The sequence below is a fragment of the Gigantopelta aegis genome, chromosome 1, assembly GCF_016097555.1.
Source record: "Gigantopelta aegis isolate Gae_Host chromosome 1, Gae_host_genome, whole genome shotgun sequence".
Lineage (NCBI taxonomy): Eukaryota > Metazoa > Mollusca > Gastropoda > Neomphalida > Peltospiridae > Gigantopelta > Gigantopelta aegis.
In genome coordinates, this window is record NC_054699.1 from 33,906,494 (window position 1) to 33,931,039 (window position 24,546).

Consider the following 24,546-nt stretch of genomic DNA (forward strand, 5'->3'; position numbering starts at 1 on the left):
TGACTTATTTTCGTGCATATTCTAATAAGGTTCAAGCACGCTGTCCTGGGTACACACCTCAGCTATCTGGGCTGTTTGCCCAGGACAGTGGGTTAGTTGTTAGTGAGAGAGAAGATATTGTAGTGGTCTTACACCTACCCACTGAGTCGTTAAAACTCGCTCTGGGTGGGAGCCGATACCGAGCTGCGAACCATGTACCTACCAGCGATGGCTCATGTTGCCAATATTGTTTAATGTTATGTTTAAAATCGGTGTAGGTTATACCAGTACTGACATAAATTAATTAATAAGCAGACTTGGCAGGTGATTCCACGATTGTTTCGATTTCTCACACAAACATAGCTGTCTTTTACGCACACATGGAGACAGTCATTACGCATACGCGTACGCACACGTTCACGCATACGCATACGCGCACATGGAGACATGGCTTAAAGGGACATTTCTGAGCTTTCTACATTGTAAGATGTTTCCAACTACATGTAATAATAAATTTCTACGATTAAACTTACATACTAAATATATTTTCTTGGTTAGAATATCAGTGTCTGTATATTCAATATGTTTTTGGTCGTCTTAATATTTGTAAGAAGCCCAAACTGGATTTTGTCTTTAAATAATTTCGTACGTACGAAAAAATATTTTTTATGAAATAAAATGAAATTTAACCTAGTACAAATATTAGAACGATCAGAAAAACGTTTAATATACAGCCACTAATATTTTATGCAGAAAAATATATTTGATATGCAATTACAGTCGTCACAAAGTCTCTGTAAGTCGATAATATCTTTAAAATTACAGCAAACTCAGGAATGTCCCTTTAAACGTATGACCGGTGTACCTACTAGACGCAGGCGTAAACTTACCATGTTTTGTGACATTGCCCCCAGGACCCAATTAAAAAAAATATCGTATGCCTAGTTTTTGCAAGTAAACGTAAATCTACGACTAAACCAAACTTCTTATTACTGCTAACAGTAGGCCTACAGTTAATATAGTTTGAAATACACATATTTCAATTTATTTTGTTCTTAAAATTTTCCGTAATGATATAATTTTCAGTGTGAAATAGATGCCAAACACATGTAAACATATGACCGGTGTATAACTAGTAGACGTAGACGTAAACTTACGATGATTAGTGAAATGGGACCCTATTGACATACCTTAGGCGTAGTGTATTGTATTTACAGGAGCGATGGAAGCAATTAAAAGTTGATACGGCCATGAAAGCAATGTTTATGATGAGATCTATACTATGCGAGTGTCATAGGAAGAGAAAAAAACGTTCCTGGCCCCAAAAGTGGCCGTCGCTTCCGACGCCCCTGATTTATTTACGTGAACACTACATCCGATTGTCGGATCCCATTTCCTACGATGCTAGTATCCGTCCGTATTTGTGACTATAATAACGTAAATCATGCATTTACATTCAAATGTTTATGCATTTTAGGCATTGTAAATAAACTCGATCAGACTTAACACCTACGAACTGAACCGAAAACCGTAGATTACAAAATCGAAAGCAATTCGAAATCATTATTGACGGATTCGACCGCTTGCTGTCTGCGGATGTCTCATGTATTTAAAGGGACATTCCTGAGTTTGCTGCATTGTAAAATGTTTCTACGATTAAACTTACATATTTAACGTATTTTCTTGTTTAGAATATCAGTGTCTGTATATTCAATGTGTTTTTGGTCGTCTTAGTATTTGTAAGAAGCCCAAACTGGATTTCGTCTTCAAATAATTTCGTACGTACGAAAAATAATATTTTCGGAAATAAAACGAAATTTAACCCAGTACAAATATTAGAACGATCAGAAACACGTTTAATATACAACCACTAATATATTATGCAGAAAAATATATTTGATATGTAATTACAATCGTTAAAAAGTCTATGTTAGTCGATAACATCTTAAAAACTGCAGCAAACTCAGGAATGTTCCTTTAAGAAACCCAATTTAGAGGAACTTACAATTACAAATGAAACACGCCGGACTGCTCTGTGCAATACATGTTAAAGAAGGTGGATGGTGGTGTGCAATCACAATAATAATAATGGTAACGATGGTAACCAAGTAGGGCCTATACTATTATAACGTTGCGCTGTACTGACCATGGTCGGGCTGCTGGTGCTCCCTTTGCACCTGCCAGTGCAGCGGGTCCCCTTTCCCACCAAGGAAATTTTACCAAAGTTAATCGCAATTCAATGATGCGAGCAATAAATATGAATGTCATTTCTAACATTTTAAGTCGCCCATGACTTTATGTAAGTGTGGAATTAACAACACTAATGAGATATTTCGATCCGATGTTTAAATCTGTAAGTGTTTCTGTAAAAGCGACATAAGATGCCTAGATAACACTACTGTCCAGAGATAAAAGTGGGTTACAGAAAAGCAAAACAAAACAAACAAACAAACAACGAAACAACAAAGAAACAATCTGCGAATTTTTATATTGGTACTGAGATTAACCTTAGGATTAGTCAGTGTTGCACAATTGTCTAAAATAGCGACCCATATTCAGAATATATACAAAGACGGAGAATATGTCGTTTGGTACTGGGTGTCGTTTGGACAAACAAAGGCAGGCGCGTGCGTGGGGGGGCGAAATTTTCAAGGCGAATTTTTTTTTACATTCCTGAGAATGGATATGGAAGTACTGAGATGTTATCATCACACTGTGGGGAAATGAATAAGCAGGTCAGAAAGCAGCTCGGCTAGCCAGCAGAAAACACCTCAGAATAGCCCTAGAAGGGGTCAATTTAAAAAAAAATTCGGAGGGAGGGTCCCCCCAGACCCCACGCCACGGGCTCAGGCATGCGGTGCTCGCGGTGTCGGGCTTCGCCAGACACCTCGACACCCCCCCCCCCCCCTGCAAAATTTCCTGCGCACGCCCCTGAAGGGAAAACTCGGAAACGCTGATCTCTGGGTACTGCTGTTCTACCATTTTTCTTCAACCCAGTATTAAAAATGGAATTTAATGTATATAATTTGTTAAGAAAATGTTATTCGAGTCGGAATGGGCTTAAAAATTAATGTTTTATATGAATTTTAACTGTATTTATTACGGAGTTACACGCTAATTCACCTGTTCCCTTTTAAGGCAAACACACACTATATATAGTAAGAGACAGACACAGAGAGAGAGAGAGAGAGAGAGAGAGAGAGAGAGAGAGAGAGAGAGAGGTTGATTTAGTCGTCATGAGGTAAGGGGCGGGATGTAGCTCAGTCGGTTGAGTGCTCGCCGTAGGTGGTTCCATTCATATAAAAGATCCCTTGCTGCATTAGGAAAATGTGGCGGGTTCTTCTGATGACTACGTGTCAGATTTACCAAATGTTTCACATCCATTAGCCGATGATTAACTAATGTGCTCCAGTGGTGTCGTTAAACAAAAAAACTTTATATTCGTCATAAGGCCGATAAAAACTCATTCTAGATGGGAACCGGTACCGAGATGAGAACCTAGTACCTATCGCCCTTTAAATGCGAAGCTAATGTTTGTTTTGTTTAACGACACCAGTAGAACACATTTATTTATTTATTAATCATCGGCCTTTGGATGTCAATCATTTGGTAATTTTAAGATATAGTATTAGAGAGGAAACCCTCTACAATTTCATTAGCAGAAAGGGATCTTTTATATACACCATCCCACCGGGACAATAGCACACACCACAGCCTTTGATATACCAGTTGTGGTTCACTGGCTGGAACGAGAAATAGCCCAATGGGCCCATTAGCGGGGATCGATCCCACCACGAACGCACATCAAACGAGAGTTTTACCACTGGGCTACATCCCGCCTCGTGCAATGACTAGAAAACTACAAACGAACGCTAGTCTAAAACGTGTGCATAAACGGGAACTATTTCTGTTTAAAATTATGATAAAATATACAACTTTCATCAAACTAATTTTCAGTCAATCTGTCAAATAAATTGAATGATTTTCCAGTCAATTTGTAAAGTGACTGGATTATTTAGGCAATGTGTAAATTGCCTTAATGGATTTGTCACTTTACAAATTGGCAGAATATTGCATTCATTTTACAAATAATTGACTGACTTTAAAGTCGTAGATTCTAGTTTTATCCCAACATTAAAGGGACATTTCCGAGTTTGCGGCAATTTTAAAGATGTTATCGACTAACAGAGACTTTTTAACGATTGTAATTCATATCAAATATATTTTTCTGCATACAACATTAATGGCTGTATATTAAACGCGTTTTTGATCGTTCTAATATTTGTACTAGGTTAAATTTCATTTTATTTCCTAAAATATTTTTTTCGTACGTACGAAATTATTAAAAGACAAAATCCAGTTTGGGCTTCTTAAAACTATTAAGATGACCAGAAACACGCTGAATATACAGATACTGAAATGCTAAACAACAAAATATATTTAATATGTAAGTATAATCGTAGACATATTTTATTAGTCGGAAACATCTTACAATGCAGCAGACTCAGGAATGTCCCTTTGAGGTTAGTTAATTTAGAAACTTATAACCCATTTGGATGAAATTTTAATACAATTAAACAAAGAGTCTGTGACGTTAAAACGGGGAAATATCCTTAAATAATAAATAAAACTTGTCTCCATAACCGTTACCTCTCAGATGTACGCGCGTTTTCAAACATGAAAAATGCAATTGTTTGACATTAGAAACACCAGGATGACCAGAAACACTTCAGATGTATGGAAATTGATACTCTAAACAATAAAATCTAAGTAATGTCAAGTAACTAAGTAACTTCAAATAATCAAAAACGTCTCTAATGGTGAAAAATACGTCGTAGTGTTTACAAACTAGGGTACGTCACTTTAAGACACTGATTGTAACATACATAGTTGCAGTTCTGGTCAAGTGTGTACTAACAACTCTCCCTACTTTAACAGTGCCAACAACATCCGTTATTCGATCAAGTGATCGCGAACTTCACCCTGCGTTTCCGAGTCAAGATACAATTGGGGTAATAGGAGCAGCATATGAAATGCAGAACCAGGTGGAGGCCCACGGAGCCGTCCCCACCCCCTCCTTACTTTTGGTCAGCTGATTCAATTTGCATCTGATCTATGTGCTACCCTGTCCTCTCAGACTATGTGTTAAAAGTACCAAGTGTTTGACATCCGATAGCCGATCGTTAATAAATAAATATGCTCTAGTAGTCTCGGTAAACAAAATAACCGTTACCCACCCACTCCCACCTATATCCGCACCTTGGAATGAATTGATGAATGAATGTTTAACGACACCCAGGCTATTGGGTGTCCACACCTTTGATGCATTATAACAAGTATAAAGTTAAATTTGTTTGTTTAACGACACCACTAGAGAACATTGATTTATTAATCATCGGCTACTGGATGTCAAAGTATAAGCAACATAGCTTTTTAAGGCAACAAACTTGTATATAGACACATCTAGAATATATATTGTACACGCTAATTTTAGCACACGTTAGCTTAAGAGGATTAATTTCACACCCTCTCCACACTCACACACCACAGCACAATAATACAGATTGATCAAATATTTGTTCATTCATTCATTTTTAATTATTTAAAAAAAAAACCCAGGGATGAGAGGTCCAAATTTAAACATTAATATCCGGATTGATATATCTTTACAAAAAGCTAATGGCGCTACATGCAAAATGGCATGTTCAAATTCGCAGTATTATTTAAAGTTTGTTTGTTTCGTTTAACAACACCACTAGAGCACATCGGCTATTAGATGTTAAACGTTTGGTAATTTTGACATATAGTCTTAGATAGGAAACCCGCTACATTTTCCATTACTGGCAAGGGATCTTTTATATGCTGCTTATAGTAGCCACAGCGGGTTTCCTCTCTGAATATCTGTGTGGTCGTTAACCATATGTCCGACGCCATATAACCGTAAATAAAATGTGTTGAGTGCGTCGTTAAATAACACATTTCCTTCCTTCCTTCCTCAATGATTGTCAAAAGAACGATGTGTTTGACATTCTATAGCCGATTATTAATAAATCAATTTCCTCTAGTGGTGTCGTTAAACAAAAAAACTTTTGTTTTATTTGCAGGAGACTACCACATCCACGCAGTCTGCCCTGTGGACGATATGGTTAAGAACGTGCAGCACTGCATGACTAAAATGATGAGTTTCGTCCAGGCAGAGGAAAGTCAACGGATGTCCAAATGTCCGTAAGTTTAGTAGTACATGCAGTTCTTGGATACATTCGTGACTTTGTATCAGCAAGAGGGACGGCACGAAGCCCGGTGGTAAAGCGCTCGCTATTTCTCGTTCCAGCCAGTCCCACCTCGGCTGGTATATCAAAGGTCGTGGTATGTGCTATCCTGTCTGTGGGATGGTGCATATAAAAAATCCCTTGCTATAACTAAATAAGGGTAGCGAGTTTCCTTTCTAAGATTGTATGTCAAAATTACCAAATGTTTGACATCCAATAGCCGATGATTAATAAATCAATGTGCTCTAGTGGTGTCGTTAAACAAAACAAACCTTACATATAAAGAGCTCGTTTGATGCGCGGTCGGTTTGGGATCGATCCCCGTCGGTGGGCTCATTGGGCTATTTATCGTTCCAGCCAGTGCATCACGACTGGTATATATATTAAAGGCCGTGGTATGTGCTATACTGTCTATGGTATGGTTCATATAAAAGATCCCGTGCTGCTAATCGAAAAGAGTAGCCCATGAAGTGGCGACAGCGGATTTCCTCCCTCAATATCTGTGAGGTCTTTAACCATATGTTCGACGCCATATAACCGTAAATAAAATGTGTTGAGTGCGTCGTTAAATAAAACATTTCCTTCCTTCCTTGTATTATCAAAAGGGGCAGGACGTAGCCCAGTGGTAAAGCCCTCGCTTGATGCGTGGTCGATCCCCGTCGATGAGCCCATTGAGCTATTTCTCGTTCCAGCCAGGTATATATATATTAAAGAACGTGGTATGTACTATCCTGTCTGTGGGAATGAGCAAATAAAAGATCCTTTGCTGCATTAGAAAAAAAATGTAGCGAGTTTTCTACGTGTCAGAATTACCAAATGTTTGACGTCCACATTCAGAGCAAGCTATTGTAGTGCACCCCTATCATGGGCGTAGGTGTCGACAGTAAAGGGTTGGGGGGTGGGGGGAGCGGATCGCCCGCGCTGGCATTTGCAAGGGAGCGATAGCAACCCGATCAGTGTCGGCAGAGGGTGGGAATGGTCTTGGTGCTATTGACATTTTAAAATGTCTCGTAGAATTGGGTCCAAAATAAAATAGGTTGCGTAATTTCGTGAGCTGATGTTGATTTGGAATAATTTGGAACGGTTCTTCGAAATTCAATTTAATTTAATTGGTTGATTTGACTTAGTCGGCTGAAATGTAGCTCTTGCTGGAACCTAGCCTAGTGGGGGCCGTCGTTGTTGGTCTCCCATAGATTCCCCGTATTTTAGCCCTTCGGAGGGCTGGATCGATTGGGTACAGGAGCCAGTTAAAAGTAGCTATAATGCTCGGCACACACCTGTCTATTAACGCCAACTCGCATCAGAGTTAACCCTAAGACGCATCAGTGTTAATCGGTAGGTGTGTGCAGGGTAAGGACGCGACAGTCACGTCTAATCTCCAGTTTTGTGACGTCATCTTCCATCGTAACGCCGAGAAGACTGTCACATCGGCTGGTGTGTGCCTGTGCACAGTTGCAGACTCGACTCTAGAATAGAATAGATTAGAATAGAATAGAATAGATGTTGAACGACACCCCAGCACGAACAATACATCGGCTATTGGGTGTCAAACTATGATAAATGCGACTCGACTATAGGTAGTTCTAAACCAAATAACTTTTGGCCAGGTCAAAGTTCGAGGTGCACTCGACTTTTGATAGAGAAGTTAACACCTCAAGTCCTGTGGTTGGTGATAAATGTGAGTGTGTTGGTTGTTTCATCTGGGCAAAAAATGTATGCAATATTATTTCATCTAGTATCACTGTCAATTATCTTTGTGCTTGAAACATGTATGGGGTACCTGTAAAAAAAAAGAGAGTACTTACATTTTGTGCGGAACTAGGATAGTCATAGACGCTACCCGTTATTTCTAAAATGAGCAGCTTGACCCCCAATTTCTTTCTGATTCACTTTAAGGGTAATGGGTGGTAGTATTTATATTCGTGGTTTTTATGTCGATTGGTACGCTGCAGGTAGGAGTTTTAGCCACACATGTTACTATGGTCGTCCGTGAGATTTGATTCGGTAGTATACACCCACTAGAGTTGGCGACAATCGTCAGGTGTGTGCCAAGCATAATGATATATACGAGCGTTCTACTTTCGCAAGCTATGTGTGGTCGCTGCTGCAATTAGCATTCTACAGGAAACGGTTTAAGATACGTTTAATCAATGCAACTTGTAGACCAACGCCTGTTAATTAATGGTTTATTGGGAGTATTGCTATATTTGGCATAGTTTAGTTTCATTTTCCTGACATGTTTAAAGCAAACGCCCCGCTAGTGAATTTCAGGGGCGGATCCAGGATTATGTAAGGGTGGGGAGTCACAAAATTATAAAAAGGGCAAATAATGAGCCAAAGGTGCGGAATCTGTAAGCGGGGACGACGGGGGGAGATCAGTGGTATGCTCGCCAGAAACATTTTAAATAAAGATTTCAGACATGTTTTCAGGGCAGTTATTTAATGTATAATAATATAAATAAATAAAAAATAAAACACCTCTGGATCAGCCGATGCGTGTACAGTTATATTTCCACTTTAATCGCATACTTATGAGGTAAAAGTGTTTGTAGAAGTGTTATGTGTAGCCAATTTCAACCTGCTTACATTACAGAGTTTGCTGTCATTATAAGATATTTCTTGTTTTGAAAAAAACACAAAAAACCCCAAACACATTGTTCAACGACACCACTAGAACACATCGATTTATTAACAAACATTTAGTAATGTTGACAGCCTTAGAGGAAACCCGCTACATTTTCCCATTACGAGCAACGTATATTTATATGCACCATCCCACAGACATGATAGTGCATACCACGGGCTTTGATATGCTAGTCGTAGTGCACTGGCTGGAAAGACGAGGATCGATACACTGGGCTACGTCTTGAGTAGTAGTGTTTGTATAACCAATGCGTTTTTGGTGAAGGTTCTACTACAGTATACCCAAACCCTACTACAGTATACCCAAAATATACTGGGTCCTATCTTCCATGGTGATTTAGTACAGTATACCCAAACGATACTGGGTGCTATCTCCCTTGGTGATGATTTTAGTCTTCTGAATGTTCTACTACAGTATACCCAAACGATACTGGGTCCTATCTTCCTTGGTGATGATTTTAGTATTCTGAAAGATCTACTACAGTATACCCAAACGATACTGGGTCCTATCTTCCTTGGTGATGATTTGTCTTCAGAATGTTCTACTACAATATACCCAAAGCATACTGGGTGCTATCTCCCTTGGTATTTTAACGGTGGACTAGTGGGAAATTGTAATTTTACTGTGGACTAGTGGAGAAATTGTACGTCTGCGGTGGACTTGGTACACAAGTCTGCTTATTTCTATCGCCGCTGTTACACACCGCCTGTAGAAAGAGTGCCAGTCTCCCAGAACCGGCTCGAGAGTTGTAATCATCTTGCCAAGGCGAAACGGTCTATTGATTACACATTTTGGTCAAAAATCTCATTTAAAAGACCCCACACTTATGTAAGATAATGCAAGATAATGGATAGAATAGATTTCATGTTAACAACACTGTCATAGACATGAACTAGTTTGTTTGTTTGTTTTGTTAAACGAAACCACTAGAGCACATTGATTTATTAATCATCGGCTATTGGATGTCAAAGATTTGGTAAATTTGATATACAAGAACTAGAGCTTGATAAGTAAAATGAATACATAAATGAATACAATTTATAAGAAATAAACCTTAAAGTTGCTGCTAAAAAGCTATTAGTTTTGTTTACCGACACCACTAGAGCACAATGATTTATTAATCGGCTATTGGATGTCAAACATTTGGTAATTCTGACACGCCAGTCATGGTGCACTGGCTGGAAGGAAAGACATGTTTTATTTAACGACGCACTCAACACATTTTATTTACGGTTATATGGCGTCAGACATATGGTTAAGGACCACACAGATATTGAGAGGAAACCCGCTATCTCCACTTCATGGGCTACTCTTTTCGATTAGCAGCAAAGGGTCTTTTATACGCATCATCCCACAGATAGGGTAGTACATACCACGGCCTTTGATATACCAGTCGTGGTGCACTGGCTGGAAAGTGAAATAGCCCAATTGGCCCACAGACCTACCGCGCATCGAGCGAGCGCTTGATCACTGAGCTATGTCTCGTCCCTGGCTGGAAAGAGAAACGGGCCAATGCGTCCACCGACGTACGGGTATTCCCCATTTTATGTCGTTTTAAGGCCTTATGACGTGTGCGTAGAATTTAACCTTAATAATTTTGGAATTGGGCATTCCAGTCGTTGAAACATGATTTGATTGATTGATTGATTGAATGTTTGTTTAACGACACCCCAGCACAAAAATACATATCGGCTATTGGGTGTCACAAATGGTAAGTATATGAACATATTTATATAGACTCATGTAAAACCACAGTGTAAGGAGCTGTGGGGGGAAAGTATAATACAATATATAAAATCAAGTTAAGTATATCTTAAATTTTTGTATAGAAGTCAAAGTGTTTTAAAAACTTTACAATTAACATTGGATGGAATTTAAACGATTCCAAAACATTTCTGTTGCCAAATATATCATTTCTTGTCGGCTTGAGATGATCACACTCCACCAAAATGTGCCGCACAGTCAGTGTACACTGACAGTGTTCACACTGAGGAGGAGGGGTCCTTCTTTAAAATAAATGAATGCGTCAAATATGTATGGCCGATGCGGGCACGGCATAAGACTACTTCATCCTTCCTGCATCGCCTGTAGGATGACTGCCACTCTCCTAGGACTGCCTTGACAGAATGAAGCTTATTCGCAACCGCATCGTCCCAATCATCTTGCCAAGTCGAAAAGATATATTGGTTAATATGAAATTTAAAATCACTGTAGGGGACACCAACATGGACACGGGGCAAGTTCAAAGCAGACTTGGCAGCAACATCTGCCTTTTCGTTACCCCTAATGCCAACATGGCTGGGTACCCAACACAGTATAACATCTTTATTGGCAATTGATAAAAAGACACTTTCGTATCACCATCCCAACTAAGGGGTGCTCCAATTTCATGTACTGTAGAGCTTGAAGACACGAAAGTGAGTCTGTAAAAATAATATACTTGGATGCATATGAATCCTTAATCTGTTCCAGGGCTTTAATGATTGCCCAAATTTCAGCAGTAAAGATTGATGCTGAATCGGGCAATCTCATGGAAATTATTGTGTCTGATGGAAACACTGTAGCACAAGCCACCGAATTCCCATCCCGTGATCCGTCTGTGTAAACAGGAATGTAATCACAGTACCGCTCTTGGATTTCCATGAAATGTTGTTTATAAATAACTGCATCTGTGCGATCTTTTTTTAAATGCACAAGATCGAATACAATTTTTGGTGGTTTGATACACCAAGGTGGCAAAATAAAATATGAAGGCGTTTCCAAAATGTCTGTTAAATCAATGTTGGAAACTGATAAAAACTGCTTAATGCGAAGACCAAATGTTCGAATCGCATTCGGTTTCGCATCAAATAACTTCATATATTTATTATCAAACACCGCATTGTGTGCAGGATGTTTTGGCATTGATTTAATCTTTGTAGCATACTGCAGAGAAAGCTTTGCATAACGTGAACAAAATGCCTGTACAATCCCACCAATTTTTTCCTTCTTTGGGTTTTTTTCTTTCTTTTTCATTACTGTGTAAGCTACAGTAATAATAATTAGTAGACTCCTTTCTTGGAGAAGCAGAAGTTGTAATAGGCTTTCTTCCTGATCGTGCAGAATCTTGCATGGTTGGGTGCTATTTCGAAGAGTTTACACTTCAATCGCACTAATACCTGTATAAATGTACACACACGTCATAAAAACAGTGTCTGCATCCGTTTCGGCACAGTGCAATGGGTAGGTGTAAACCACTTGCACCGACCAGTGATCCATAATTGGTTCAACAAAGGCCATGGTTTGTGCTATCCTGCCTGTGGGAAGCGCAAATAAAAGATCCCTTGCTGCTAATCGGAAAGAGTAGCCCATGTAGTGGTGACAGCGGGTTTCCTCTCAAAATCTGTGTGGTCCTTAACCATATGTCTGACGCCATATAACCGTAAATAAAATGTGTTGAGTGCGTCGTTAAAGAAAACATTTCTTTCTTTTCTTTTTCCGTTTCGGCACCAAATAAATGTTAATAATTAAATTTTCTTTGCGTCTATACTCTTTACGGCTACACTGAGTCAAACAGTGTGCACAAAGTATAATAGAATACATAAATCAAGGTAAAGTATATTTTAAAATTATGTATAGAAATCAGTGTTTTAAATTTAAAAAAATTAATTCTGGGTGGAATTTAAAAGATTCCAAAACATTTCTGTTGCCAAATATATCATTTCTCGTCGGTTTCAGATGATCACACTCCACCAAAATGTAGCGCACAGTCATTGTACACCGACAATGAATGAATGTTTAACGACACCCCGACATCGCTCCCAATAGGGTCTTCACGGGTACTCGAGTACTCTGGCACTGGCCGAGTCTAGCGACACTCCGGTCACAGTACTCGAGTACTCTGGCACGGGCCGAGTCTAGCGACACTCCGGTCACAGTACTCGAGTACTCTGGCACGGGCCGAGTCTAGCGACACTCCGGTCACAGTACTCGAGTACTCTGGCACGGGCCGAGTCTAGCGACACTCCGGTCACAGTACTCGAGTACTCTGGCACTGGCCGAGTCTAGCGACACTCCGGTCACAGTACTCGAGTACTCTGGCACGGTCTGAGTCTAGCGACACTCCGGTCACAGTACTCGAGTACTCTGGCACTGGCCGAGTCTAGCGACACTCCGGTCACAGTACTCGAGTACTCTGGCACGGTCTGAGTCTAGGGGGTCACAGTACTCGAGTCTGGCACTGTCCGAGTAGCGACACTCCGGTCACAGTACTCGAGTACTCTGGCACGGTCCGAGTCTAGCGACACTCCGGTCACAGTACTCGAGTACTCTGGCACGGGCCGAGTCTAGCGACACTCCGGTCACAGTACTCGAGTACTCTAGCACTGGCCGAGTCTAGCGACACTCCGGTCACAGTACTCGAGTACTCTGGCACGGGCCGAATCTAGCGACACTCCGGTCACAGTACTCGTGCAAAGAAGAGCGCTCTCTTTTAATTATATTATTGCTGCCGGTTAAATTATAGGGCTATGAGACATGGAGGGTAAACACAAGTCGAATGTGTGGAATGCATAGTTTATACAATGGCATGATTTGGCATCCATGTTCAGCGCTGGAATTAAATGTTTAATGCTATTTTACTTTATTCCTTAGTCTCATTATCATCTAGTGTAAGTGTCCGGTACTCGGGTCTGGGTCGAGTTTGACCCTCGAGTACTAGAGTTCAATATTAGGGACTCCACGGGACTCGTGGAGTCCCTAACTCCCAAGGTCACAGGTAGGTAAAATTAAAATTTAGAATAAAAGTGTGCGTGGAAGGAAAACAAAAGGTCTATGGGGCTAAACGGTCACTCGAGTAAACTGTTCACTCCTACCAGACTTCGGCTCAGGTGACTATTAAAATGTTAATTTATCCCTGGCTGTCGTTTATTTTGGCGATTTTAGAAATGGTGAAAGCTTCTATTACAATTTATCCGAGGTCAACCGAATACTTTCTGGACTAAATCACAGTTAAGACACATTGTTTCCGGCGCGCGTATGTGTAACAATATACTATGATTGGATGAGTTATCTTAATAACGATCAATCACATGTTCCAGTATGGATGAGAGCGATTCGTTTCTGTATTCCAATAGATAATGATTACATTTACACTAATTTGATGTCAGCTGAAAGGGTAAACAGTTAGAGAATAACTAACGAGCTACGAGGAATTACGGATTATCTGTCCCGAGTTAATTAATGTTGTAAACCCGAGCCTCTGGCGAGGGTTTTACAGCATTAATTCACGAGGGACAGATAATCCGTAATTCCTCGTAGTGAGTTGGTTATTCTCTTTATTACCCATTGTCAATCTTTAACGATTTTAAAAGTATATTTACGTTCTCGCTACTGTAACAACTAACAAGCTCTACCAGCCATAACAATATATTCATACGCGCCGTTACCGGTGCACACCCAACAGTATCCACCAAAGAATAGTTCCAAAAAACCCCAGTCAAAATAATAAAATAAAGACATTTTTAAACATTTTTACATATATTTTGATTTTTAATTCCGTAAATGTTCGTATCGTAAAAACATATTTGAAGTTCGTAGTAATAGTTTGACCGATGAATGGAATCATGAATGAACAAAAAGTAGTCCCGGCAGTATGTAATTGCCAATCAAATCTTGTCTTTTTAAAGCCAGCCAATCAGTGACTGTAGAAGCAATCTGCACACTGTGCAGAGATCGAAACAATATTACCCCGTATATTTGAGCCCATATGGGTAATAATATATTATACAGCCTCGTATAGATTGGATGAGACGCGTGCGTGCGGTCCAACTGTTGTGACTGATGTTTGTTTTGTTTGACGACACCACTAGAGCACATTGATATATTAATCATCGGCTATTGGATGTCAAACATGTGGTCATTTTGACACAGTTATAGAGAGGAAACCCGCTACATTTTTCCATTAGTAGCAAGAGATATTTTATATGCACCATCCCACAGATAGGATAGCACATACCACGGCCTTTGATACACCAGTCGTGGTGCACTGCCTAGAACAAGAAAAAGTTGCGACCGATGTGTCTGCGACTCGTGTTTAGGGAATATACACTAACTATGTTCCGGCTCTCTTGTCGATAGGCCAGACGTAGCCTTGTGGTAAAGGGCTCGCTTGACGCACGGTCGGTCTTGGATCGATCGCCATCGGTGGACCCATTGGACTATTTCGCGTTCCAGCCATACACCACGACTGGTATATCAAATGCCGTGGTATGTTCTATCCTGTCTGTGGGATGGTGCATATAAAAGATCTCTTGCTGCTAATCGAAAAGAGTAGCCAATGAAATGGCGACAGCGAGTTTCCTCCCTCAATATCTGTGTGGTCTTTAACTATATGTCCGAAGCAATATAACCGTAAACAAAATGTGTTGAGCGCGTCATTAAATAAACCAGTTCCTTCATTCTAATCTTGTCGCTCCCATTGAAACAAAAGTTATTATATTCTGTCTATATGAGCCTTAACAGGAATGATTTCCAACTGTTTTCTCATGTTGGCTGTTGGTGTTTCGTTTTGAAAGACGAAAGAATCGTAACTGAGGTTGATCGCTGAAGAAGTTTCACACTGTGAAACACGTACATTTTACAAATTCTCAAATAATAATAATGATATTAAAAAAATAACTAATAACTAATCGTAAATCCACTTCTCGCTGCTATAATGACGCAATTTGCGATTTGAACCTTTTTCTTGTTTTTTCTTTTTCTTAGTTATACAAAAATCGATTGTAGCCAGCTAGAGTTATCTCTCTTTGTAAAAATCGGGCCACAGACCACAATTATTTAGGATCTATGTTTTTACATAGTTTAAAGGGACAGATCGTAGTTTCAGCACACGAAACTGCACACTAAGTTTATTCAATCTACAAAATTGTAACACATTTGAGTGAAACATGAGTCTGTGACTTTGAAATGGTGAAATGCCCTCTAAAAATATACTAAAACCCGACTCCATAACCGTTACTTCTCAGACGCACGTGCGTTTTTAAAAATATGAGAAATGCCTTTTGTGATATTAAAATCACCAGGATGACCAAAACCACTCCAAATGTACGGAAATGGATAATATAATCTAAACAATAAAATCTAAGTAAAGTATGTTTTCAGTTACCTTAAAACTGCTCAAATAGTCATAACTATGCTTTAGTGTTTAATAACTAGGGTATGTCCCTTTAACGTTTTTGTTTAACGACACGACTGGAGCACATTGATTAATTAATCATCGGTTATTGGATGTTAAATGTTTCTAAATGGCGTTAGTGGCTTAGGAGATACGAACATTTGTTTTCGGGATCTCTTACATTGTGCCCCAAGATATTAAGTTGACATTTTGTATATATCTTTATCATATACTGTTATAGATCAAGTTTGACTGTCATGGCGATTTAGTAAGTTTCAGAGTTTGTATATTTGAACTGATCTTGAGGACATATTTTTTTATTATTTTTTTATTTATTTGTTATTATTATTATTGTTGTTATATATTATTTGTCTAGAAGTTATCTCAAAATGAAGGTAAACCTTTGAAGACAAAAGATAAAATATATTATGTATTTATTTGCAGTGACCTCGAGGAAGGTATAACCTGTGTAGACAAGATTATCGACAACTGTAAGGATAACCCGGCCATCTCCGACCAGTACACCATGTTGAAGGACGAAATGGCACAGAGCAGACGAGATTTCCATTCATATTGTAAGTGTGTTCAGGGGACAGTTTCAGTACTTGTCTTTGTAATATCATAAGTCATTGGCATAGTCAGTATTTCGTAGGGGGGTGGGGGACGAAGATGGACGAGCAACCATACTACATGTGTCTATGTTATGGGGCCGAAAGGTTATATATAGAGGATTGGTCATGAGTGTTTTTTAATATGGAAAATATCAACCTACGTTAATCGGTATTTGTCGAGTCTATTCCGAGACAATTTCCGATTAACTAGACGAGGTTGACATTTTACAAAAAAAAACACTAGTAGCGAATTCTATGTATCCTATAGCACTTCTAAAATAGCATTTGCATTCGATATTTAGTCAATTAGAGTACTAAAGTGGCCTCCATGGGTAATATGACGTCATCACAAATTAGTTTGACTTCACGCATTTTAACTAAATCCTATGAAAACGTTACGCTCAGGTATACAGGTCTTGTTGGCTTGTAAACAAATGACTCATTGACAGCCTAGAAACCTTGCAAATCTGCATATACCTTTAAATGTACATACCATTATTAACCGGGTTAATACACTAAATTATCACATGTGTTTATGACATGGATATCATGGGTAAGTTATATGATAAATTTTATTATCAATTACTCTAATAAGAATTTACAATTGCCAAAATTGTAAGGTGTATTAGCTGTGGGGAATGGTTACATGATAATAGTGAATTAATTGGGAAAACATTACAACCGGTAGTTCAGTATTACAGTAGGTTTTATGACCACCAAAGATCTTGAAGGACGATTGGGTTCAGAAGTGAAATTTAAAAGTTGACGTTTTTTATCAGTAAATCGCAAATTAAAACAATAAAAATTACTAAAAATAAAAACAACAATTGTATGATCAACAGAATGAAAAAGAGTGACAGAAATAATGTTCTACAGTTATTAATCGACCTTCCTGGAAATGGTCAAAATCGAGAATGACGTCACACGCACGTGTACGGGGCAACTGCGTGATGCATGTGCAAACTATGGAATGTGTTTCGGTGTGTTCATAAACAGACCTGAACGCTCTTTACTAGGATGTCTGTGGTCAACACGTATGTTCTGTCTAATAATTAATATTAACATTAATATTTCAGGGTCCCCAACTTTGTTTTTGAAGAATATATATATAATCATGTAAAAACAGTATAATGTAACTGGAGAAAAAAATACAATACAACACAACACAATACAATACAATACAATACAAAAATGAAGATGGGTATAATGTACAACTTTGTATAGAAGTAAAAATATGTTGTTTTGTTGGGGATTTATTATTATTATTAATTCTGGGTGGATTCCATTTCATAATTTTACGCTTCTAACCCAAAATGTGGGAAGTTTTAAATTCTGAGCCTGTTCCGTTTTGATATCAATGCTCTGTAAGGTCTTTGATTGATAATATAAAAGTAACTTTATGACTCAGTATTTTTGTACCTATCTTTGCAGGTAATTCCGCCGTGACATTTGAGAATGCAAAACAGTTGATTTTCGTTTGTCTGGCAGTTTCTCTGTTCAAGAAAAGTGTATTGTGAGCGAAGTGTTGACTCTTGGGTAAATGAACAATAGTTGATGCGATTATAATACGAACTGGGCTGTGATGGAAGAAAACTATGTAAACTAAGTAAAACCAGGGCCATAACTAGGAAGGGGGCGGGATGCGGTTGCCGAACCAACAATTATTGCCCCTTTTGTATTGCTAGAGAAGACACCAATAGGCGCGTGTACAGGTGTTGAGGGTTTTGTGGTCGAACCTTTCTCTGCTGAAGCACATGTTCTTCTTTCTTTTTTAAATATATGTTCTGCAGGGAGAATAATGCGACACGCACACCTCTTGGCTCGCAGTTTAGACCCCTGCAAAATGTCCTGCACACGCCCCTTCTATATTACTTAGTACCCCTTCTTACGTTAGGCTAGGTACGGCCCTGAAAACTTAGTGTGTGTATGTTGGCCTTAATGATAAAACATGTTCATGTGTATATATGTATACATACACTTCTGTTTTAGAAGATCTAGATGGTATATGTGCACTGTACACACATACTTGTTTCAGAAGATCTAGATAGTATATCAGGGTTCTTATACTTGAAAAACCCCATACAATTCAAGGATATTTCCACATGTATTAAATGTTTCCAGGACATGAAATGTTCAATCAATGATTTTTTTTTATATAACAAATTGTTGTCTGAATTTAGACAGGTTATAAGGACAACAAAAGTAAAAATGCGAGAAAAAAAAAATCACCAAATGTTGGCCGAAAGTTCCAGAACATTTCCAGGACACAATGAAATGTAATGCTTTTTCCAGGACATTCCAGACCTGGATTTTAAAATAACAAAATTCAAGGACATTCCCGGATTTCCAGGACGCGTAAGAACATAACGTGTGTACTGTATACATACACGTTTTCGTAGGTTTCAGAAGATCTAGATGGTGAATCGTTTGATTACAAAACGTATGCAACAACGTGTTCGAATTAATTGTAATTTTTGTAGATGTGTACATTATACAGAACAAATGCTAAAGGTGTGCTGACAAGTTATGTGAGAAGTCATGGTTTTCAGACGAACAGGTTTCAAAGTTTAAAGGGACTCTTATCCGGAATGTATAACAACGAAAACGGAAAATGGTGGACTACCCTCATTTTTTAAATAAGTGGACATAACCACTTTTGGTCGCCAGCCTTCGATATTACCGGGTAGTTCTTTAAATGTATTTCTTAATAGAAATTTAGTTTTGTTTAACGACACAACTAGAGCACATTGATGTATTAATCATCGGCTGTTGGATGTCAAATAGTTTGAAATTCTAACAGTGTTAGACACGAAATCTGTAAATAGTTGCATTAGTAGCAAGATACCTTGTATACGCACCATCCCATCTAGACAGGATAGCACATAGTCGTGGTGTACTGGTTGGAACAAGAAATAGACTAATGGGCCCACCAACAGGGATCGATCCTAGGTATTTTTGTGGTAGTCATTTCTATTCTGCTTTATTCGGGGAAACATGAAGCATTATAATGTATAATATATTTATTTGTCTATCAGGAATGACCCTTTAATATAAATCTATATTGGTATACAATCACGATCCCGTGATACTGCCAAAAAGGCAAAAATGACAATGATCAATTCTGAAAAATACCCAGTACTTATGAAGCCATACAAGCAAACATGTTCACTTTGTCATAAATAACCTGTTCTCACGCCTGAAGTTACATTACCATTACTTGTATAATTGTGCAAAACATGCAATGCATTATTGTATAGTGTTATGTATTTGAACAGTATTGAATATGTTGCTGTATGTAGATGGATGTTTAGTATATATAACTTCCCATGCATTACAACCAAATGAAGATACATGTTGCATGTAGAATGGACTATCCTGAATTTGTGGCCATTATAAGATATTTCCGAATAAAATGGTGACTAAAATTAGATATTAAATCAGGGATTTACCCAAACGTTCCGTGCGTCCGAACAGAGGCCCCTCCCCAAAAGAAAGTAACACTGACAATTCGCAATTATTCAGCAATCATCAACATTTGTAGCAATCAGTTTTCTCTTTACTTGGAAAATAAAATTTAAACTCTGTTTACACACACACACACACACACACACACACACACACACATTCAAAACAAGAAAATATCTTTAATATGTAATTTTAGTCATCACAAATGCTCTGTGTATCATAAACATGTTCCAACGGCATCACACTTATGATAGTCCCTTTAAGAGACTGTCCTGTGTTTGTTGCCACTGTTAAGATATTTCTGGCTAACCGAGTCTTAAAATACCAAAATTACATAATAAATACGTTTCCTTGGATATCATGTTATAATTTCTAATCGTTCCAATGTTTGTACAATAATTAAAGAGTGGCGCAAACATCATTTTATTTCCTAATGCATTTGTTTTGCATACATACGAAATTATTGTGAGGTAAAATCCAGAGCCCAATTTCACAAAACATCGTAAGCCTAGTTTTGCACGTACACGTAAATTTACGACTAAACCATAATTCTTATTACTATTATAGTACAATAAAATTTAATACAGTTAGAAGTACACATATTTCATTTCATTTTGTCCTTAGAATTCTCCATCTTCCATAAGGATGTAATTATCTACGTGAAACTGATGTCAAACACGTGTAAACTGTAAATAACTATTGTACAATAATTCCTTATATGCTGTCGTTTGACGGCTTTGGTGTACCGAAATAAAGTTACAACCGGTATAACTGCTAGTCGCAGACGTAAACTTGCTATCTTTTGTGAAATGGGCTCCAGTACTACAAATATTAGGACGACCAGAAACACATTGAATGTACTTAGTATATGTAAATTTTAATTGTTTTGTGGTACGTTAGCAGAGTTTCTGCCAGAGGGTAAAATGGGTATGGCACCATTTTCTTAACACTAGCCCTAAACTTGACCCATTTTCTCTCTGGGGGAGGCCTCCCATACTCTCTGTTGACTGTGGTTGTATTCAGTTCCATAGCGTCATACCCCAAAAATTTCTTTCTGGCAGAAACACTGGTTAGTAAATAGATAAATATGTTAGTCGGAAATGTGTTACACCAGCAGCGCCTGCTTAGGAAAGTCCCTACAACTTCCATACCCACGGGCGTCATTTGCAAGGAAAAATTGGTGGGGGGGGGACAATTGGGTTCTAACAATATTTCGTGCGACTAATCGCGAGCGCCCTAGGCGTGAAGCGACTCTAGGGGGGTCTCGGGGCATGCCCCCCCCCCCCGAAAAATTTGAAAAATGAAGGTCATTGTGGCTGTCTGAGAACATTATTTAGAGTAGTGGGGGGGGGACATCAGATATTCTGCCCCCCACTACTAAAAGTGGGGGGGGGGGAGACATGTCCCCCCTGTCCCCACCAAATGACGCCCATGTAAATCGTTTCGTTTGTACATGTATTTATTTTATCATCTCAGGTGTCTTCCTGCTCTGCACGATGAGTACGGATGTAAAGTGCATTACTATTGGAAATGTTCCACTGTTGTTTACCTAGTAATTAATGTACAGTGTAAAAAAAATTCTGGTTTTCAAACAAAGTACACATTTCTAATATACAAATCAGTTCAGGCATCAGAATATTATGAGGGGGTTATGTTCGCAAGCTTTTGATTACGGAAAACGGTTTTGTCGTTCAGATTCTGGGCTGGCCTCGTGCTTATAAACCTTAAAGTCTAGACTTTAATAAAGTCCAGACTTTAACGTCATGGCAACGCCATTCAAACAGCTTTACGTTAAAGTTTGGACTTTATTAAAGTCTAGACTTTAAGTTTTATAAGCACGGGTCCTGGTCCTTATAAAACTTTAAAAGTCTGACACTATGGCAACGCCATACAAAATGTATGTTTGTGATATCATTAGAGATTTGATGCTAGACTCTAAAGTTTCGAAAAGGACCAGACGTAGAAAATCATAAATGTGGCTATATACCAAAACTATTCTCGAAGAGCACATAACTACAAAGTAGTGAAACAGGACGTGTTGTCATAAAACAATATTTGCTTAACATCTACGCACATTTTAAACTTTGGTTATTTGGTATCAAAATGCCTGAAACTATAAGAGGCGTCGCAAAACAATGTACCTCAACGTTAATATATGTATATTCCACCAGCAACACCACAACCAAAAATGTTTTAAGCAACCTATGATCGCTATGATATATGCTTAAATTGTAAGTACAATGAGATAGATATTAGTTTTTGTTCAATGTATACTACTGACATTTTGAGGGTGTTTTGACACACACGTGTATACGGTATATTATTGGTAGACGATTTATGGGGGTGGGTACCTTAAATTGCTTAATTGCATGTGTGGATTATAATGTTATTACAATAATGATACACATAATACAGTGGCATGTACATGTAGCATAGCACGTCATAATGAGTAACACATTGTCAAATAACAGTTTTCATAGCGCTATGGCCGTTCACAGTAATCAACATTCTCACCAGTGTACAAACTATAGTACACTGTGTGGGGAGGTGGCATAATGCCAGCGTATCCTTTTAATACATAAATTTTACTTATAAATAAATATTTTGTGTTATCTCTTAGGAGGGAATGAATGAATGAATGTTTAACGACCTTTTAGGAGGGGGGGGGGTACGGGAGGGGGCAGGGGCGAAACATCAAAGTGGGTATGGTTTGTACTCTCGCGTAAATGTTGATTATGAAAGGCCACTAAGCGCATACGATTTACGTCTCCATAATGATATTCAGCTGATGTTGTGTCTTTTAATGACAAATTTTACCCCTACCATATTAGATTGTGTTTTTCTGCAAAGAAACCATGTCTTCCCATTTGTAAATACGTTTAATAATAAAATTAGAGTAACAATGCATCTACTCGACAAAAACTGTCTTGTTTTGTTTGTTGTTTTGTTTCTCATAGAATAGAATAGAACCGAATAGATGTTTGACGACACCCCAGCACGAAAAATACACCGGCTATTGGGTATCAAACTATGGTAAACGCAAAATAGATAGTTGTTTTTATTGTGGTGCTCTAATTTCCGTCTGGACTAGTGCAGTCCACGAATTTGTGAACAGAACGAAAATATAATACATGCTTGCATGTAGAATTCATTATACTACCTTTTTCTATCCACAAATTTAAGTACCCAATGCAACGAAGTGTGTGGGGTTTTTTTTTTAACAAAACCACGAACATAAAGGATTTCAAAGTAATCTCTTTTTTCTTCTTCTTTTCTTTCTTTTCTTTTTCTTCTTTTTTATATAGATCAAACCTGGTAATTGGCTACGTGAAAAGGAACCAGCACTACGATTGTGATGTATCGTTTTCTTGAGAAGGATGGACGAGTCACGGAGAGGAAATTGATGTCAGATATTTTATTGGGCGATAATGATTAACAACTGCATGGCGGGAACGTAATCAAATGTTGCACGGAAGACGCTAATAAGACAAATGTTTTGAGTAATTACCATCGTCATCGTATCGTACGTTTATCACGAAGTCTATAGCTACCAACTAGCCTGACCGGATGTCTTTGTCACTGCTCTAAAGTCACAATTAGGCGTGTAATTGATGATAAATGAATTAATGTTTAACGATACCCCTGATTGAAAAAATACATCGGCTATTGCAATGGAATAGAATAGAACAGATGTTTAACGACACCCCAGTACGAAATACGTCGGCTGTTAGGTGTCAGCAATTGGTTATGGATGAATGTTTAACGCCCAACCCCCTCCCCCATAGTCCATGAGCTAATACGGTTTATCGGCATCGGCTATTTTGAATTATGACGTCACAACAGCCACCCATTGGTAAGATTTTTGGTTTTTGAGAATCTGTTTGATCTACACCCTGATGAGTATTTGGTAAAAAAAAACAAGAAGAAGAAGACACTTTTGTCCAGCCTGTCCCTCACTAATAGTCTAGTAGTCTGCACATATCAGTGTACTTTTTTGGACAGTTTCAAGCCAGTAGATCCAGAATAGCCTCAAGCTCCTTCCTTTTGAATCCTCCACCATCTGCCAACAATGCTTGGCACATTTGGTTCTGGCTCCAGACACTACCCTCGATATTTTTACATCACGGTCTGAAGCAGTATCTATTACCTGGAGACTGATAACTAGTATCCATTAGCTGGAGACTGATAACTGTCTACTTCATCTTTCTTCACATAAAACAGGTTAAACCCGAGATCACTGACCTTGGTGTATGATGCACTGAGGACAAAGAAGAGACATGTGAATGCCTTTACTTTGGAGTTTTTAGTTCTCGAGGGAATCCATTCCTGACCCAACTAAACAAACAAATGTCCTGTGTCTCCCATAAGCTTGTCAGCAATTTTAAGGCACTTGCCTTACCTTCGCCAGCAATTTAGTGGCTAAAG

The 24,546-nt window shown here is 38.5% G+C and overlaps 1 protein-coding gene across 1 annotated transcript in view; it reads left to right on the forward strand.

Annotated features, from left to right (window-relative positions):
- Positions 1-23,047, forward strand: part of LOC121374056 — a 32,912-nt gene extending 9,865 nt beyond the window's left edge. The window contains exons 2-4 of the mRNA XM_041500954.1: positions 6,084-6,204; positions 16,490-16,620; positions 18,088-23,047. Coding sequence (XP_041356888.1) covers positions 6,084-6,204; positions 16,490-16,620; positions 18,088-18,173 — 338 coding nt within the window. The 3' untranslated portion in view covers positions 18,174-23,047. The remainder of the gene's footprint in view (positions 1-6,083; positions 6,205-16,489; positions 16,621-18,087) is intronic.
- The last annotated feature ends 1,499 nt before the right edge of the window (positions 23,048-24,546 follow it).